We start from the raw sequence: 20,840 nt of genomic DNA on the forward strand, positions 1-20,840 counted from the left end.
ATGATTAAATTCTTGTTTTGTCAGAAGGCTTACCTCATTCATCGCACTTCTGGCAGCCAGCACTCTTCAGCCCTATGATGTGAGCAGGATATGGGTGGGCCTTTGGCATCATGTACAATGCAGGACCACTTGGTTCCTGCATTGTATGTGATGACTTGGAGAGGCTGTAACCACAGAAGTGGCAAAGGGAAGTGCGTCTGGTACCTGTCATACTGGGGGATAGCGAGAGGAAGTGGGGAAAAATGTATGTGCCGTATATCTACTTTTTCCAATCCCCCTAAACTAAAGGAGAATTTCACCACTGCATTGTGGAAGGGGGGGCGCTGGTTCCAATGCAAGCTTTCATTTTTATAGTAACTTGGAATTCAGTTTTAATTCTTAGCTCAAAAAGGTATGAACTTCTTTAAAATGATCCCTTGTAGCTTTTGAGTGTTCTTTGTTGATATAAGCTAAGTGCACGCAGAAGACAAACAGGTTTCAAGTCGCAATAAATACTTTATAAAGATTTCAATTACTTGGCAGAGTAGGAAATGGCGCACTCGGGGCAAGTCTGACTGGAAGTTGTTTCGCACCACAATCTGTAACCAGCGGATTCGGATTTCTGTGTTCATAGTAGCCAGATCAGAAGAATAGCACAGGGACAGCTGAAGCATCACCTCTAAGTAAAAGAAAAAAGAAGGCTCAGATACAACATGCCTGGTCTACCAGTGTCTTTACTCAAATCTAGCTGCCTGCATTATTTCTACAAGAAAGCCAACTGTCTACTGAGGAAATGTAAACAAACGTGTGGATTCTATTGCTGCCTCGAGTTTGTCAACCACTTGCCCTCCAGATAATTTACCCCCCTTCCTGATCAGGCCATTTTTTGCGTTACGACGCTGTGTTACTTTGACTGACAATTGCGCGGTCATGCAACACTGCACCCATTTTAAATTTACATCCTTTTCTTCCCAAGAATTGAGCTTTCTTTCTGTGGTATTTGATCACCTGTGTGGTTTTTATTTTTTTGCGCTATAAAAAAAAAAAAGACCGACAATTTTGAGAAAAAAAACAATATTTTTTGACTTTTTGCTATTAAACATGTCCAGTAAAAAAATGTAAAAAATCTAATTTCGTCATAAATTCAGGCCAAAATGTATTCTGCTACATGACTTTGCTAAAAAAAAAATCCCAATACGTGTAAATTAATTGGTTTACATGAAAGTTAAAGTGTTTTCAAATGGCGGTATATATAATGTAATTTTTTTTTTTTTACCAGTAATGGCGGCAATCAGCGAACTATAGCGGGACTGCGGCAGGCATTCTGACACTGGGGGGAACTGACTTGGTGTCACTGACATCCCCAGTGACACCAATACAGTGATCAGTACTAAAAGAAAAGCACTGACACTGTACTAATGGCACTGGGCAGGAAGGGGTTAACATGAGGGGCGATCAAAGGGCTAACTGTGTACTGTTTCACTATGTGCTGTGTCCCTGTGCTTCACTGTAAGCACACTACTTTAGATGGCTGTGCTGTGCACAGCCATCCAAAGCAGTGTGCTGGAGCTGACAGGGAGGAGAACTGTTTTGTTTACAAACAGTTCTCCTGTCGGAGATGCTCAGCAATCACCGACAAGTAATCACCGGCCAGGACCTGGTGATTGACAGCCGTGGCCGCGAATGGCACGCGCTCCCTATCCGGAAATGCAAAATCATGTATATATACACGTGATTTTGCGCACCCGTGCCACCTTGTAGCAGTATTTCTGCTATAGGGTGGTCGGGAAGTGGTTATTACCATGTTTTTGTTGAGCTGAAGTAATAGTAACAGAGTTGGCAGTAAAAAGTTCTTATTCTCGACCAGAAACCGACTGGTTGCTATGGACAACTGCTCTGTATATATTATTGGCAAGCCTACAATTTTACAAACAGAGGTTAATTATCAAGACAACAGATGTTATTTTTAACTCACCATTCTCTACTATTGTTCATAATTTATTTTATTTTTTAAGACAATGTTAACTTCAGGTAAACTGCAATTTTTAAACATGGTGATACTAGGATTCTTGTACTGATAACCATTAAGAAAGACAACCATGTGAGAATAGCAGCATATGTATAGCTACAATAAACGTCAAAGCTACTAATAGTAATATAGCTTGCAGTCACCTGGTCGCAGTGGAGATTGATCTAACAGCTTGTCCAAAAAGAGTACAGTCTGGAAAGTTTGCCAATCTGCGATATTGACAAAGGTGGCAGCAGCTTCAATATCCAAAGGTTCAGCCATCCACAGCTGATTCAATGCTTCCACTGAAGAAGTGAACACAGATCCCTGAGAAAGATCTGGCTGGGTCAGGGGAGGTCCTGGAGCATTAAGCCAGCGATCAAAGTCTAGACCTGACATTGGTGAAAACATAATGAGGACACATTTTATATACGAGAAGAAGTATATGTTTTACCTATTACTTTATCTTACCTTCACTATATGATGGACTCTCACCCCTTAAATGAGGGAAAAAGCTGAGATAGGACTCCAGCAGATCATTCGCTACAACACTGTGGAACTTAAACCTCTCAATATAATCCTGAAAGGCAAAGAGTAGAAATTATTTTCTAGGAAACACAAAAATTAAAGTCAATTATAAAAACACAAATATATTTTAGAGTGCAACTAGCAAAAGTTTGTTAAAAGGGCATAATGAAAATATCTAAAATAATGTAAAAACAAATTAAAGGATTTCAGTAGATATTATATGGCAATGGGAAAACATGGACTTTGGAAATGGACCCCAGCAACATGTAAAGTTTGTCTCTAAGGGTTGTTTTCAGTTATACTAAACCTCAATCTTAGAAAAAACTGCAACCTTTTAACCACTTGGGCTCCTGAGGATTTACCCCCCTTAATGACCAGGGCTCTTTTTGCTGCTCGGCACTGCACTAATTCAGCTGATAATTGCACGGTCATGCAATGTTGCACCTAAACGAAATTTACGTCCTTTTTTTCACACAAATAGAGCTTTCTTTCGGTGGTATTTGATCACCTGTGCGCTTTTTATTTTTCATGCTATAAACAAAAAAAAACTAATATTTTGAAGAAAAATGATATTTTTTACTTTCAGCTATAAAAAATATATAGTAAACTCAAAGTTAGTTATAAATTTAGGCCAAAATGTATTCTGCTACATGTTTTTGGTTAAAAAAAATCCCAATAAGTGTATATAGATTGCTTTGTGTGGAAGTTATAGCGTCTACAAACTATGGTATACATACTGCAATTTACACCATTTTTTTGCTATACAGCGCTGCGCTAGTTTAACGGACAATTGCGCGGTCATGCAATACGGTACATAAATTACATTTATGTCCTTTTTTCACACAAATAGAGCATTCTTTTGGTGGTATTTGATCACCTGTGAACTTTTTATTTTTGGCGCTATAACCAGAAAATTTGTGAAGGAAAAAAAGATTTTTGGAAAAAAACAATATTTTCTCATTTTGGTCATAAAAAATATCTAAAAAATCTAAAATTTCGTCATAAATTTAGGCCAAAATGTATTCTGCTACATGTTTTTGGTTAAAAAATCCCAATAAGTGTATATTGATTGCTTTTTGTGAAAGTTATAGTGTCTACAAACTATGGTATAGATAATGGAATTTACATAGCTTTTACTTTCTGACTGCCCATCACATTTCTTGAAGTGCTAAAATACCAGGATAGTACAAACACCCTCAAATGACCCCTTTTCGGAACTTAGACACCCTAAGCTATCTGCTGAGAGGCATATTGAGTCCATGGAAGATTTATTTTTTTTCCACAAGTTTCTGGAAAATGACAAAAACTTTTTTTTTTTTCTTACAGGAAGTTGTCATTTAAATGATTTATTTCTCGCACAAGCCATGGGTATATGTGGAATTACACCCCAAATTACATTCTGCTACTTCTACTGAGTATGGGGATACCACGTGTGAGACTTTTTGGGAGCCTAGCCACATACAGGAGCCTGAAATCCAATGACCACTTTGAAAGCCTGAAGGTGCGTAACTTCCTCACTACCTATCACAGTTTCAAAAGGTCCAAACATGCCAGGATAGCCCCAACCCCCCCCCCAAAATGACCCCTTTCTGGAAAGTAGACACCCCAAGGAATTTAAAAAGAGGCATGGTGAGTATTTTGCAGATCTCATTTTATCTCACAAGGTTTTGAAATATAAAAAAAATAGAAAAAATATGTTTTTGTTTTTTTTCTTCATTTTCCAAAAACTTGTGGCAACAAATGAGATCTGCAAAATACTTACCAAGCTTTTTATCAAATTCCTTGGGGTGTCTACTTTCCAAAAAGGGGTAATTTGGGCGGGTTAGGTGCTATCCTGGCATTTCAGGGCCTCCGAAACTGTGATAGGTAGTCTGGAAGTGTAATGAGGAAATAAAGCCCTTTAAAAGCCTGAAGGTCCTTATTAGACTTTGGGGTCCTGTACTTGGCTAGACTGCCAAAATGTCTCTCACATGTGGTACCTCCATACTCGGGAGAAGTAGCAAAATGTATTTTGGGGAGTAATTCCACATATACCCATGGCATGTGTGAGCAGTAAATCATTTAAGTGACAATTTTGTGTAAAAAAAAAAATATATATATTTATTTTTGTCATTTTCCAAAAACTTGTGGTAAAAAAAATAAATTCTTCTATTGAATCAACATTCCTCTCAGTAAATAGTTTGGGGTGACTACTTTCCGAAAGGGGGTCGTTTTGGGGGGTGGGGGCGTTTTATGCCCATCATTAGAAGTTTATACCACACATTATTCACTCTTCTAACCACCTGAAGACCAAGCCTTTTTGCTCACATAAAAAAAATCTGTATTTTTTGCTAGGAAATTAATTTAAACCCCCAAACATTAAATATTTTTTTTAAAGCAGACACCCTAGTGAATAAAATGGTGGGTGCTACAATGTTTTATGGCACATAGTACTCGCGCAGCAATTTTTCAAAAGCAAATTAAAAAAAAAAACAAAAAAAAAAAACACTTTTTTTACTTTTAATGCACAAAAACACAATATATTGGCCAATTGTTTGGTAAAATATAAAAGATAATGGTATGCAGAGTAAATAGATACCAAACATGACATGCTTTAAAACTGCGCATGCCCCGTGCAATGGCGACAAACTGCAAACATTTTTAATATCCATAGGCAGAGCTTTAAAACCCTTTAAAAGCTACCATTTTAGATTTACAGAGGAGGTCTAGTGTTAGAATTACTGCCCTTGATCTGACGTTCACGGCAATACCTCACATGCATGGTGCAACCGCTGTTTACATATCGGCACAGGGTCAAGGCTTGTGCACACAGGTGTGCGCGCATGGGAGGGATAATTACACCTTTTTTTTTTTTATAGTTATTTTGATTTTTTTTTAATAATTTTTACATTGTACCTTTCATTTTTTTTTTATCACTTTTAATGCTATAACAGGGAATGCAAATATCCCCTATAACTTCAATGGGCATTGTCATATATTCTTTTTTGAAAAATCTGGGGTCTATCAGACTCTAGATATCTCCTCTGCCCTTACATTATCTAATCAAACCAAAATCGGTGTGATCAGATGCTTTCCCAATTTACAAATGGCGCTGTTTATATCCTGCGAAACGGAAGTGATGAAATGCTTGTAGCTTCCGAATTGTTAAGACTATAGAGATGATTGGCACCACTCTGGTCTCCAATCAGCTCTATGGTCAGCTGGCAGAAACACCGGCTGCATTCTCAGGTTCCTCTGATGGCACGGGACTGCCCGAGAAGGCCCTGGAAGGCAGCAGGGGAGGGGGGGCATCATCTCCCGCTGCTTGTAAAAGCAATCCTGCAGCTAATTAGCCACTAGGATTGCTTTTACATGAAAGCCGATCACCAGCTGAAAAAAACCATACCAGGTTGATGCCTGTAGCTGCAGGCATCATCCCGATATAACCACTCAAAGTTCAGCAAGAACCAGTACATTGCTGGTCCATGTTGGGCATATATGTAACAGCAGAGAACATGGGCATATGATGAAAAAAACGACACCAAGATGATGCCTGCAGCTGTAGGCATCATCCTGGTATAACCATTCAAATCCAGTGATGTACCAGTACATAGCTGGTCCTTGTTGGTTATATATGCTGTTTTTTTTTTGTATGCAGCCTGTGGAATGAATGAAAAAATTAGAAGAAATCACTGCCAGAAAAAGTGTGTGGTATGCCCACCATTAGAATATACCGCCCTGCATCCACCCACTTCTAATGGTGGGCACACATTAGGTCACACTTTGCCATAAGCGCCAGTTCCAAGATTGAATAAATGTCTAAATAGTGGCACGCTTAAATAAACATTCTCCACGTATAAGTGGTACCCCATATGGAGAAATGATGACACCAAGTCCCAAACTATTTTGCCACTGCTCCCCATGTAGTCTGGGCATCCGGGGGGCGCCCTGTGCCTATCTTTTCCCTCGTAAATCCAAAACTTATAAGTATAGCCTGTTGCCCTCTCACAGGTCTTCTACATCTTGACCCCATATCTGGCACGCTTGCTGGGGAGAAATTGTTTGACTGCAAGGCGGCCAGAAAAATTAATGAGGGACTCATCAACGCAGATGTTTTGCTGGGGAGTATAGACATCTGGAAATTTTTGGTTAAGGTGATTTGTGAGGGGCTGAATTTTGTGGAGCCGGTCAAATTCAGGGTTACCCCGAGGATGACAGAGTGTATTGTCGCTGAAATGCATAAAACACATTATACTCTCATATCTATGCCTGGCCATGGCAGCAGAGAACACGGCATATGATGAATCGGGTCTGCGGACCAATACAACCGCAATTCATTTCTTTTAGTAATGCCCATGTTGAGGGTTAGGCCCAAAAAAAATGTAAATTTGAAAACCGTAATGAGTTTCCATGCGACTGGTCTGGCAAGGTTTGAATTTGGGATGGCGGAAATAAATTGTTGTGCATATAAACTGCTTTGATCCACAATCAACGCATACAGATATTCCGTGAAAAACAGCTCCAAAAATCAAGGAGGTATGTGAAAGACCATGATGTACTAGACTGCTGGTACTCGCCAGTTTACCAATAGGTAGCGTGGCACTACTACTGGCACTCTGCTGCATATGAGAGTCATCAAAATTTACCGGTAAGTGCTAACAGAGATCAGGCCTGATTCTGCGAACACTGCGGTTTTGTGTGCAATCTATCAAGTGACAGTGACCTACTGACACTGCACTTGCTGGGGGAGAAGGGGGGTAAGCGTAGGGGCTAAACGCAGGTGCTGGCAGGTGCCGGGGCTGATCCCGCTAACGCTGCGTTTTTGGGGACGCTATATTAATGTGAACGCTGGTATAGTGCTGACCTGATCAAAGATATTGACCCGTTCAGACACTATACTAGCAATGGGGGATTATTGTACATAAGCGTGTTCCTGGAAATCAAGGGGTTAAATGTGATGACTGGTGTACTGACGGGCAATCTGACGCTATCTGGGAGGGGTGTGAAAACCACGAGCGCGCGACATATACATATATATATATATATATATATATATATATATATATACACACACACACACATACATACATGTGATTTTGCGTACCCATGCCGCCCTGTAGCAGTATTTCTACTGTAGGGTGGTCAGGAAGCGGTTACAGAAGCGGTTTGTGTTACGTTGCTGCGTTACTTTAACTGACAATTGCGCAGTCATGCACCACTGCACCCAAATTAAATTTACATCCTTTTTTTCCCACAAATTGAGCTTTCTTTCGTTGGTATTTGATCGCCTGTGCGTTAATTTTTTGCGCTAAAAAAAAAGGCTGACAATTTTAAGAAAAAAAAAATATTTTGGACTTTTTATAAATTTCGTCCAAAATGCATTCTGCGACATGTCTTTGCTAAAAAAAATCCCAATACATCCCAATACATGCAAATTAATTGGTTTACATGAAAATTATAGCGTTTACAAAAAATGTACATAGAAGTCTGTTAGAATTAGTACAGTATCTTCATGATATTCACCTCCAATTATGATGCATGCACAATGTTTGCATGTAAGTTAATTATCCAAAGTTGTAAAGGGAATCTATGCCTAGAATATGCACACTAAAATACTTATGTATTCCAAACAAGCTGTAAAAGCACTTTAAAAAAAGCACCACTGTGGGCACGGGGGATAAAATCATCTTTAACCAATTGCCCTCCTAAGGATTTGCCCCCTTCCTGACCAGACCTTTTTATGCTATCGCACTGCACTATTTCAACTGGTAATTGCACGGTCATGCAATGCTTTACCCAAACAAAATTTACGTCCTTTTTTTCACACAAATAGAGCTTTTTTCAGTGGTATTTGATCATCTGTGTGCTTTTTATTTTTTGCGCAATAAACAAAAAAAGACCGAAAATTTTGAAAAAAAATATTTCTTACTTTCAACTATAAAAAAAATTTATAGTAAACTCATAAATAGTCATAAATTTAGGCCAAAATGTATTCTGCTATATGTTTTCTGTAAAAAAATCCTAATAAGTGTTTATTGATTGCTTTGTGTGAAAGTTATAGCGTCTTGAGCCCCAGCCACTACATCAAAACGTTTGCAGGGCGGCACGGCTGCGCAAAACCACGTTTTAAAACGTGGTTTTGCAAAACAGGTATATATTTTATTAAAGCAGACACCCTAGTGAATAAAATGGTGGGTACTGCAATGTTTTATAAACCAATTTAAATGATAGTGCCGCGCTCCTAATTACTAATAAAACATTACATAAAAAATTCTTTCATATCTCTCCTCTCCACGTTGGAACAGCAATTGGGAGATACTCAGCACTACTGCTATGGTGCAATAAATGATTTATAGTTTCATTTGGTGAACAAAAGCTGGTTGAGCCTTTCAGTAGGCTTTAAATGAGGTGAGCGCATATTGAGAATACAATAAGAAGTCACCGGGAATTGCGATTTCTCACTTTGGATTTGTCACTTTCATCACTAGAGACTGTTTTTTTTTAATCACTTTTTTTTATTGGTTGTTTATCACATTATCACAATGGACATTTATCACTATTAATTATAAGTATAGAGATTATTTATATTTGTATTGTTTTATATATTTTTCTTGGGAGATATGAAATAATTTTTTATATAATGTTTTATTAGTATTTAGGAGCGCGGCACTATCATTTAAATTGGTTTATGTTTTATACACATTGCTTGAGCATGTGTTTGGTGCTGACGAACCTTCTTTAATTTAGGTAGTGGCTCACAAGTTATTTAATTATTTTATTTTACTACAATGTTTTATGTCACATAGTACTCGCGCAGCGAATTTTTAAAAGAACATTTTTTAAACTAAATACATTTTTTTTACTTTTAATGCACAAAAAACACAATATATTGGCTAATTATTTGGTAAAATATAAAAGATGATGGTATACCGAGTAAATAGATACCAAACATGACTTTCTTTAAAACGGCAAATGCCATCCCCTGCAATGGTGACAAACTGCATACATTTTTAATATCCACAGGCAATGTTATAAAAGCCTTTACAAGCTACCATTTTAGATGTACAGAGGAGGTCTAGTGCTAGAATTACTGCCCTTGATCTGGCGTTCGCGGCGATACCTCACATGTATGTTGCAACTACTGTTTACATACTGGCATGGGTCAACGCTCACGCATGCAGCGTTGGGGGAGGGCGAGGGTGCTTTTTTTTTTTTAAGTTATTTTGATTTTTTAAATTATTTTTACACTGTCCCTTTCATTTTTTTTTTGGATAACTTTTAATACTATCACAGGGAATGCAAATATCCCCTATAACTTCAATGGGCATTGCCATATATTCTTTTTGTTTACATCTGAGGTCTATCAGACTCTAGATATCTCCTCTGCCCTTACATTATCTAATCTCACTAAGATCGGTGTGTTCAGATGCTTTCCCAATTTACAAATGGCGCTGTTTATATCCTGCGAAACTGAAGTGATGAAATGCTTGTAGCTTCCGAATTCTTAGACTATAGAGACGATTGGCACCATTCTGGTCTCCAATCAGCTCTATGGTCAGCTGGCAGTAACACCGGCTGCATTCTCACGTTCCCCCGATGGCAAGGGACTGCCTGAGAAGGCCCTGGAAGGCAGCGGGGTAGGGGGGACATCATCTCCCACTGCTTGTAAAAGCAATCCTGCAGCTAATTAGCCACTAGGATTGCTTTTACATGAAAGCCGATCGCCATTGGAAAAAAACGATACCAGGATGATGCCTGCAGCTGTAGGCATCATCCTGGTATAACCACTCAAAGGCCAGTGATGTACCAGTACGTCGCTGGTCCTTGTTGGGTGTATATGCTATGCTCTTTTTTTTTTATTAAAACAGCCTGTGGGCTGAATGATAAAAAGAGAAGAAATCTCTGCCAGAAAAAGTGTGTGGTATGCCCACCATTAGAATATACTGCCCTGCATCCACCCACTTCTAATGGTGGGCACACATTATAGAAGGGATAAAACCGAGATCAGTTTGATCTGCTGCTACACAAGCCGGCAATGGCTTGTACACAAAAAAACTAAAACCTCAAAATTCTTGCCACTTCTGGGCTCTGACATCACACAGTGGGAGGAACAAGATCAGTCCCTTTCACTGTGTTTAGGGAAATCAATGCCGCCGCTTGTGAGATCACCCCTACAGCCACCTGTAATGGCTTTTATAGCTGCTATGATTACATTTACAAGGAAGGGAATCGCTGGCTGAAGAAAATGATAACTCGATAATTGCTGCAGCTGCAGTAATAACCGAGTCTTCACCATTCCAATCCAAATGGTTAATATGGCGCAGGCCACACCTGACAATTAAAATGGCACAGGGAGCTTAGTTGATTTCCCAGTTTATCCTTACCCTGAGGAAGGCATCAAAGTTGTCCTGGTCCCCGCATAACTGGGACAAATAGTGCACAAAGCAAAAGCCCTTCTCATAGGTGAATAAGTTCATGAGGTTACTAGGGTTTACACCTAAAGACAACAAAAAAGAAATAGGACAGGATATTATTTTTAGCTATTTGTAAATATGAAAATAAAATTGTTAATGTCAACCTGAAAAAAGTTAACTTTAATTCTCAGGCCCCAATAAGAGGCTATACTTGCATTCCCTTCCATTGCTTCCTTATTTTTCCAGGAAAGTAAACTGACATACCTGGTATTTCCGGGCGTATGACTCACTCTTTTTCCCAAATGACAGTGCTGATCAGGCACTTAGAATGTCATATGGGGGTGGAGATCCCTAAGCCCTGCGCTCATCGCTCCTGATGTGAGGTGAACTTAGTGACAGGGGAGCAGAGTAGGTTAATATAAGCAGCTGTGGGGGCTGGCATTCGTTACCCAGTTGTAAACACGTTCACCTCAATTCTGCATTAAAGCGTATATCAAAAAACACTTTAGTTGGCTAAAAATTTACAAAAGTTCTTACAGACTTTTTACCTGGATCCAGTTTGGCCTGCAATCGGCTGAATGGTGTATCGTGACCAAGGATTCGGATCTGTCTGTGCAAAGCTTCAAGTCGAAAAGTTGTCTCTAGACACGTGAAAGCAGGACCTGTCAAACACAGAACATGGAGTTACATAGGAAAGAAAAGAAAAAAAAAACACATAGACATTAGGATGAAACATGCAGCTTGATTAAAATTGTCCTGTCGGACCTATCAATATACATTAACGCAGAATCCATGAAATACATGGATTTTCAGAGATTACTAAAAATCTTACATTTTTCATTTCTAAACTCTAATGAAGGGAGACTGTAGAGGACAAATGAAAGTAATTATTTATGTTCATAGTAGTGATTCTGTAAAATAACCAATTTTTTAATTAGATGACTGTTCTAATTCCAGAGTGGCTGCTACATGCAAGAGTTTAGATGGTACATTTGCTGCTATTAAGGCCACAAAGAGCTGTAAGGTAAGCTTTCAAACAGGTATTTGAAAAAGGGTCAAGATATGTGATTTTAGCACTTACTATTTCTTGGAGTTCATTAGCCACCTTAGAGGTCTGATTATGTCAGTATTTCTGTGCTCAAAGCGGTACATTTTTTTGCATGGAAATATGTAGTTTTTTTTATTGTAGGCCAGTAATTTTTAGGAATAACTCACTGAAATCTGTCCGAACAAGAGTCTAGTAAACATCCCGGGTATGATAAAATTTGAAACACGAAATCATAAATTATAATTTAATAAATAATCATAAAAAATAATAATATAATAAATTTAATTCAATAATATAATCAAACCAAAAACTCCTACTCCCAACATGCCTCAATTTTATGGAAAAGCAGTACTAAGAGCATGAATACAGCCAAAGAGAATGGACCTGTGACCTGCAATGAACTTTAAGAAATTGGTTTTACATTAAAGTGGTTGTAAACCTCAGTCATGAAGTCTGAACAAGGCACATATATATGATGTAGTGTTTACTTGTCATTCTCCAAAGCTCTATGTGAAGTTTCTCTCTGATGCTTCTTCCTGTTATCAGCATGTCTACTCAGAACACAGCTCTGCAAGTTTCTTTGCAGGTAAACAAGTAAAATGCCTTAGATTGTACGCCCCTTGAGGGTTAAGGACTGATGTGAATGTATAATATATATATGTAAAGCGCTGCGTAAATTGACGGCGCTATACAAGTACCTGAAATAAATAAATAACATTTTGCAGTAGAATTTGTTTCATCTCTGTGTCTCGTCTGAGGCTACTCACTTCACTGTGTATATGTAAGAGTTTACAACCACTTTTAGAAGAGAAAAAAAAAAAAAAATCACAAAAAACACAGGAATTTATAGACTGCTGGCAAGTTTAAAAACAGTCCAACAAAGAACAAAAGAAATGGGGACAGCTCACAGCTCAAAGAGCTGCCTGAAGAACCTCATGTCTGAAGCTGGCATCAGATTACCTGTGAAATGAATTACCTGTAAAATCCATTTCTTGTAGTACATCATAGGACACAGAGTAGGCTATTCATGACTATGTGGGTTATCAAACAGCAAGTCCTCCTCTATATAACCCCTTCTACACAGGAAGTACTTCAGTTTCTGTAGCAAGCAGTGAAATTCCAGAAAGCGGGGAGGGACCTCTGTGTCCTATTATTTTGAACACAACTGATATATATATACATACATACATACACATAGTGGTACCTCGGTTAACGTAATTTTCAGTTTCCGAATGAAAATCCATTGAAAATAATGCCTCGGTTTACAAATTTTTTACAAATTTTTTTTGCAATACGAAGTGTATGTTGGTGCTGATTTTTAAATTTAATTGTCCACTTTCTTTTTTCTTCACTATAGCTCACAAGACTAGCTGTCACTTTCCATGGAGTTACAGGAAACTGTTTCTTTTAAGAAACTAAAAGGAAACATGGTTTCTTTAACATGGGGAAATAAACTAATGAAAACTCTCTCTCTTTTAGCTGGGGGGATAGTGACAGCTGAATTTCTGAGCTATAGTGAATAAAAAAAAAAAAAGGAGTAATTACATTTAAAAACCAGCACCATAATAAATAAAAAAAACAGCGTTGGGTCCCCCCTCCCATCCACACCAAGCCCTTCAAGTCTGGTATGGATTTTGAGGGGAACTCCCATGCCCAAATTAAAAAAAAAAATGGCGTGGGGGTCCCCACCCCCCCAAAATCCATACTAGACCCTTGTCCAAGCATGTAGATCCCGCCCTCCCCCCCATGTGAATGAGTATGGGGTACATGGTACCCCTACTCATTCACAAAAAACAAAGTGTAGTGTGAAAAAAAGACAGGACACGGTCTTTGACAAGTTCTTTATTAAAATGAAAAACTAAAAGAATGTCCCCCCACAGTAGATCCAAGTTCAATCACGATGCCCGCCGAACCTTACATATTATTTAAGAACTGTCAAGCCAGCTAGATTGGCTGGCAGCCATCGTCGGGAACGGAACCTTTATTTGGGGCGGTGGGCATCGTGGTTGACCAATCAGTACTGACCCTGCTTAGCTTCCGAGTTCAGACGAGATCAGGTGCGTGATCAGGGTGATGTGGCTGCAGTCCATTGCAGCTCTGCCACCAGGAATAGACAGACAAATGGAGTGGCCCTATTGCACCTAACACCACTGGTCTATCATAAAATGCGAACAGCCAGATTAGTCCCCTTCCGAGTTCACTGGACCTGACGGAGGTACACCTGCCTCCTGCTGTCTCCCCCTTCTGAGACCATTTAAATCATATAATAGGTAAATAAAGTAGCAGCTATAATTGCCAAAGCCTAATTATTCAGTCCCATATTGATGCAGGTCCATAGCCATGTGGGTCTACAGCTATGCAATCACGCAGGTACGCAATCACGCAGGTACGCAATCACGCAGATATGCAAGTATACAAGTATGCAGTTTAAGCAAGTATGCATGTAAGTAGCTTGTTTATGTAAATATGCAATTAAATGCAAGTATGTAATAACACAAGCACGCAGCTACACAAGTATGCATGTATGCAGCTACACAAGTATGCAGCTACACGATTATGAATGTATGCAGTTACATAAGTATGCATGTAATTATGCAGTTCTACTTTCTAGAAGCATATTGTTTCATAAAAAATGACTGCACTTGGCTCCATACTAGTTTCACAGGATTAGTTAAGCACATTTGCATCAAACTCAACCTGAATGCAGCCTCTATGCCGCTTCAGTGCAGCCTAAATATAAGCTTCTGCAGATCAAATGCAAGCTACTCTAGAGACCCAACTCCTTTAAGTGCAAACTAATGCAGTGAATAATCATATCCTGTCTGGTCATGCAGCTCCCCCACAGGTAATACTCACACATCATCATCCAGACATGGATCGTTCTGTGCCCCTGCTCTCAGGAGCCCCACTGATCCTACAGCCCACATGTGATTTCAACCATAAGCCAAAATGGCTACCCCTCTACTTCCTGCCTCCACTGCACAACAGTAGGCTATACAGAGCAGCCCCGCTGCCTCTAGTGGCTGGAGGAGAAAACTGCAGCTCAATACTCCAGAGACACGAGCCACAGAGGGAGGGGTGGAGCCTAAACATGGCGGCGCCGGAGAGCACGATGTGAGTGCTCTCCGACAACCCACGAATTGACCACCATGAGAACCCCTAAGGCCTGAAGAGCGAAGCCCTACCTGAGTGAGGAGGTCCCCAGGGGGAGAGGGTGCCGGCGTGCTGCAGGGAGAGGACAGCGAGAGTGGATACGGAGCTCCGTGAGGTGTTCATGCCGCGGTGACCTGGGATCAGCTGCCGGGTTGCCGGGGAGACGGAGCAGCGCGCCGTGACCACGCTGGTTGGCCGCAAAGGAGCACTGGGAAGCAGAGGCGCCAGCCAGTTCCCTGACAAGTGCCGGCTCCCTGACAGGAGAGCAGAGAAGCCGGTTCAATCCCCCAAATCTGCAGCACAGGAGTGGAAGGTGATAGAGGATACACACCTACAGGAGACCCTGCAGGAATCCCCCAGAGACATCGGCTGAGTGCGGTGAGCGGACGGCTGGAGATCTGTGTCGACTCACTGGGTGAGGGAACGAGTGAAGGAGGGCGAGTCCATACGTATGAACCCACATGTAACTGTGTAACTGTGTGGAACTGTGTTGAACTGTGGGAAGGACTGCTAAATTCTAACAAAGAGAGAAGGGGGATTCCCAGGGGATCTGGAAAAGTGAAAACAGAAAGAAGAGGGAATGAGAAATTACTAAGTGGCTCCAGAAGAGACCTGGGAAAAGAAATAAGAAAATGAAGTGTTAAATTGACAGAGACTGATTAATATCAATACCCCAATATATAGCCTAAAGTTTCCCGCCGATTAAAGAGCAAAACTGAGTGCAGAAGATATGAAGAATAAAAGCGCTAAAGGAAGCGGGCTTAAAGGGTCCCAGACTGGTTCAATTAAAAAATATACTTCCCAGGGTAATGCAACTCCAGAAAGGGCCTATAGTGGAAATGAAAAAGGGGAAATGGAAACTACCTTGGAGAATAGCCCTAGATTGTCATTAGGCCTGAATAGTAGTAGCCAACAGTGGACAGATAACTTAACGAGGAAAGATCTTGAAAAAGATTTACAAGTGCCGAACAAAAGAGAGATGGCCGTAATGTTTAAGGACTTGGAAAAAACTATTAAGCAAGAAATGACAAATATACGTCAGGATCTAGGGCATCTGTTAAAGAGAACGGAAGAAATGGAGGGAAATATCAACAAACATACCCAACTCATTTCGGACTTAGAAAAAAGGTCCGCTATGATGAGGTATACGCAGAAACAACTGCAGTATAAAATAGAAGTACAGGAGAACAGGTCTAGGAGAAGCAACTTGAGGATAAGAGGAATCCCAGATATCCTGAAAGGGGGAGAACTGCAAGAAAAAGTCTGTAAAATGTTAAACTCTATTATGGACAGACCTGAAACAGAGGTGATTAATCTGGACGGAGTCTTTAGATCAGGAAAGTCCCAACAAGGTAACGGGAAGGAAAAATCAAGAGATGTGATTGTTCAGCTGCAAAAATTGGAATTGCAGAGAATGAGGATTAGTGGGTGGGAAACAGAGACTGAAATAGGCATTGGGGGAAAAGAAGTATGGCAGGAAGTTGGTAGGGGAGAGGTAGCGAGGAGTTAGTTGGGATAGTGCGATTTTTTTTTTTCTTTTTCCTAACTTTCTAAGAGAGAGAAACCGTGGTGGTCGGAGGGTGGGTAAGCCGTACATGGGAGGAGTTCAACCCCAAGGTTTAAACAAAAATCAAAGGTGGTTTTATTACCACAAATGATTGATAGGCAGTTTGAAGGCCTAAAAAGGGGGGGGTGGGGGGTGGTGGAGCGAGTAGGAGGGGGGAGGGTGGGAGGGGATTAGTGGGAGCGGGGTGGAGGGATATGAGTGGAAAGATAAGAGGGATAGGGGGGGGTCTTAGGGTCAAGTCTCTGCATGTTAGAATGGGGAATAAGAAAATATCGATATAAGACCTATGGAAAATTTGCAATTTTTAACATATAACGTAAAAGGTTTGAACTGCCCAGGGAAGAGGTATAAAGTATTCAAGGAGTTGCAGCATAGAGAGGCTTCAGTGGTTTTTCTGCAGGAGACTCACCTGGAGATTAAGTCAAACGTAAAGTTGTACTCAAGGAATTATCCAACATGGTTCTGTGCTGATTCCCCGATTAAAAGAGCTAAGGGTGTAGCAATAGGGTTTGCAAAAAATATAAGATGGGAGATTGAAGAGAGAGAAACAGACCCGGAGGGGAGATTCTTATTATTGAAGGGTAGATTACAAGAACAGAAATGCACAATCGTGAATATTTATTGCCCAAATAAGAGACCAGAGGAATACCTGAAGGGAGTTTTGAGAAAAGTGTTGGCCTTTAAGGAGGGTCTTTTGATAGTGGCGGGGGACTTGAATTTTTGCATGGACCCACAAATGGACACGACATCATCTGTGCAGAGAGAGGGAAGTAGAGCTTTGAAAACTCTGAAGGGTGTGATTCATGAATGTCAATTAGTGGATATTTGGAGAGTGACACATGGAAAAGAGAGAGACTATACATATTTCTCTAATGCCCACGGGATGTATTCCAGATTGGACTACATACTAGTTGACCATCAACTCATAGAAAGGGTGGACAAAATAGAAATAGAAGCGATGTCTCTCTCTGATCATGCTCCGGTTTCATTGAAAGTGAGGTGGGGGAGATGTTCGTCCGGAGGGATAGGTTGGAAGTTGAATGAGGCTCTCCTCCTAGACCAGGAGGTGGATCGGAAAATTAGAGAAGAAATCGAAAGATTTTTTCAGGAGAATGAGACAGGGGAGGTGTCGGTGGCCACAGGGTGGGAGACCCATAAGGCCTACATAAGAGGTATATTGATTGCGATTGGGGACAAAAACGAAAAGGGAAAGAAGAGAGAAACTTACTGGGCTGTTAAAAGAAATAAGTGATTTGGAGCAGGTACATAAAAATAAAAGAAGAGATAAGACAAAAGGTAGTAAAAAAGAGAGAACTGGGGTTACTGTTGGAGGAGGAGAAGAGAAGAGTTTTTAATAAAGTTGCTAGTGAGAGATATAGATGGGCAGATAGACCAGGTAAATATTTAATGAGAGCCTTGAGAGAAAAGAAAAACAGGAACTATATAGAAAAAATAAGAAATCCCAAAGGAGAACTGGTATATTCTACCAAAGAGATTACTAGGGTGTTCAAAGAATACTATAGTAAGTTGTATAACATTGCCTCCCAAGACCTAGTAAATATAAGTGGTAAAGAGAGTAGAGAAAAAAGAAGAGTGTATTTAGAAAATGCAGGAATACCGAAGTTAAGTGAGGATCTATTGAATTCCCTAGATATGGAAATCACGCAGGAAGAAATAAAAAGTGCATTAAAAAGTACCATAAAGAGGAAAAGCCCAGGCCCAGATGGTTATACAGTGAGGTACTATAAAAAATATAGTGACTTGTTACTACCAAAAATGGAGAAATATATGAATGCCCTGGGAGGGGAGATGGAGATGAGGCGGGAATCTTTGCAAGCCCATGTAGTACTGATCCAAAAGGAGGGGAAGGATGCTTCTCAATGCTCCAGTTATAGACCAATATCACTTCTGAACATCGACACAAAGTTATACGCAAAGGTCCTAGCAAATAGATTAAAAGATCTAATGCCAGATTGGATCCATGCTGATCAGGTGGGATTTGTGCCAGGGAGAGAGGGTAGAGACAACGGTTTGAGAACTCTGTTGCTTATCCAGAAGGCCAGGAAGGGGAAGACGCCGGTAGTAGTTCTGTCGATAGATGCTGAAAAAGCATTTGATAGAGTAAACTGGAGCTTTATGATGGATACTCTGGAGACCTTAGGTGTGGGAGCAAGAATGAGAGAGTGGATAGGAAAGTTGTATAGAGAATCTTCCGCGGTCATTGTGGTTAATGGGGAGAGATCAGAAACTATAGGAATGTCAAATGGAACTAGACAGGGATGTCCACTGTCCCCATTGTTGTATGTGCTGTCGCTGGAACCTTTGCTGGCAACAATTAGGAAAAATATAGATATAACGGGTGCAGATAGGAGGGGAAGATCATAAAGTGGCAGCTTTTGCAGATGACCTGTTGTTTTATGTGGGAAATCCGAGGATAGCACTTCCCAACTTAATGAAGAGCTTAAAGGAATATGGGGAGTTATCAAACCTGAAAATTAATCCATCAAAAACTGAGATTTTAAACGTTAATCTCCCAATTAGCGAAAAAGAAAAAATACAAAAAGAATTCCCTTTTATATGGAAAAACAGAGAGATAAAGTATTTAGGGGTTAAATTATCTGCTTCAGTTACGAACTTATATAAGCTAAATTATATCCCACTCTTAAATGAGATCAAGGAGGAACTAAGGAAATTGGGAAGAGGAAACCCGTCTTGGATAGGGCGTATAAATCTGATAAAAATGGTAATTGTACCTAAAATCCTATATAAATTTCAGATGGTCCCAGTTAAAATCCCGGATGTATTCTTTAAAGTAATAAAAAAGATGCTAACAAGATATATATGGAAAAACAAAAAACCTAGAATATCATACGACCTGCTGAGTAGAAATAAGGAGAAGGGAGGCTTGGGATTGCCTGACATTAAGAGGTACTATAGAGCTGTAATCTTAGCGAGAACGTATGACTGGACACATAACCCAGAGGGGAAAAGATGGGTTGGGATTGAGAATGAATTAAGCGGAACTACCGTGAGTAAAAGTATATGGGTCCCAGCAAAGTATAGAGGTTTAAAAGATTCCACGAGTGTTTTCACATTAAATGTTTTAAAGGTGTGGGATAATTTGCACAAAAATATGAAATGGGATTTCAATTCACAATTAATATCACTTAGGAACACAGATTTTTTTCCCCCGGGTAGGGAGGAGAGTATAGGAAAATGGTTCAAAAAGGAGGATATTCAACTGAGACATATTTTGGATGGACAGCAGTTGAGAACACTTAAGGATTTGAAAAAAGATAAAAGAGAACTTTTTATTAAAATAGATGAATGGAGATATCACCAATTAAAACACTTTGTTAGAAATCTTCCGAAACCTTTGAGAATGAGAAAGGACTGGAACTTGTTTGAGAGGTTGTTGGATGCACGTGGAGAAGGGAAACGGGGCACAGCTAAGGTATATAAGATTCTCACTGAGTTAGTCACACACACAAAGCCAATGTATATAGCAAAATGGGAAAGAGATCTGGTAATAGAGATAGATGAGGATAAACAAGGGAAAATATATAGATTGATACACGAGAATATAAGTATGAGGGAGGTGGAGGTAAATTATAAATGTTTATCGAGATGGCACATTGCACCGAACGTGGAACACAGGATGAATGGGGAAAAGGTTTCAGAATGTTGGAGGGGATGCGGAAGAATAGGTACCTTATATCATCTATGGTGGGAGTGCCCAATGATACAAGCTTTCTGGGAGAAAATAGTCCAATTAATTGAGATAATCACTGGGATAAAAATAGGGTTGAACCCAGAGGTGTGTCTATTACATAGTACAGATCTACCAGTAAATAGATATAAAGACTCCGGTGTATGGCAGTACTTGAACGCGGCAAAAGGTCTGATTCCTAGGTTTTGGCATAGACCAGAGATACCGAGGGAGGAGGATTGGGTAGAAAGAACAAATCAGACGTGCAAGATGGAGAAATTATATTACATGCAAGAAGACAAGATGGGGCTATTTTATAAGAAGTGGAGAAAATGGGAAGAGTTTGTAGCAAGATCTATGAAGTAACAATTTAAGAAGAGGAGGAAGAACGTGTATATTCTATTTGGGAAAAAAAGTTATTAGAACTATGCAGAGGGGGAGGGTTTAATAATGGG

General features: G+C 39.9%; 1 protein-coding gene across 1 annotated transcript in view; it reads right to left on the reverse strand.

Annotated features, from left to right (window-relative positions):
• Window positions 1–20,840, reverse strand: part of RNPEPL1 (arginyl aminopeptidase like 1) — a 37,840-nt gene that overhangs the window by 3,902 nt on the left and 13,098 nt on the right. Inside the window, exons 6-10 of the mRNA XM_089685459.1 lie at window positions 11,457–11,570; window positions 10,879–10,991; window positions 2,459–2,567; window positions 2,152–2,379; window positions 516–658 (exon numbers count right to left, since the gene is read on the reverse strand). Of these exons, the coding sequence (XP_089541585.1) occupies window positions 516–658; window positions 2,152–2,379; window positions 2,459–2,567; window positions 10,879–10,991; window positions 11,457–11,570 (707 nt within the window). The remainder of the gene's footprint in view (window positions 1–515; window positions 659–2,151; window positions 2,380–2,458; window positions 2,568–10,878; window positions 10,992–11,456; window positions 11,571–20,840) is intronic.

The sequence above is a fragment of the Staurois parvus genome, unplaced genomic scaffold (assembly GCF_062004578.1).
Source record: "Staurois parvus isolate SC_StPar_1 unplaced genomic scaffold, SC_StPar_1.0 ptg000376l, whole genome shotgun sequence".
In the NCBI taxonomy this organism is placed as follows: Eukaryota; Metazoa; Chordata; class Amphibia; order Anura; family Ranidae; genus Staurois; species Staurois parvus.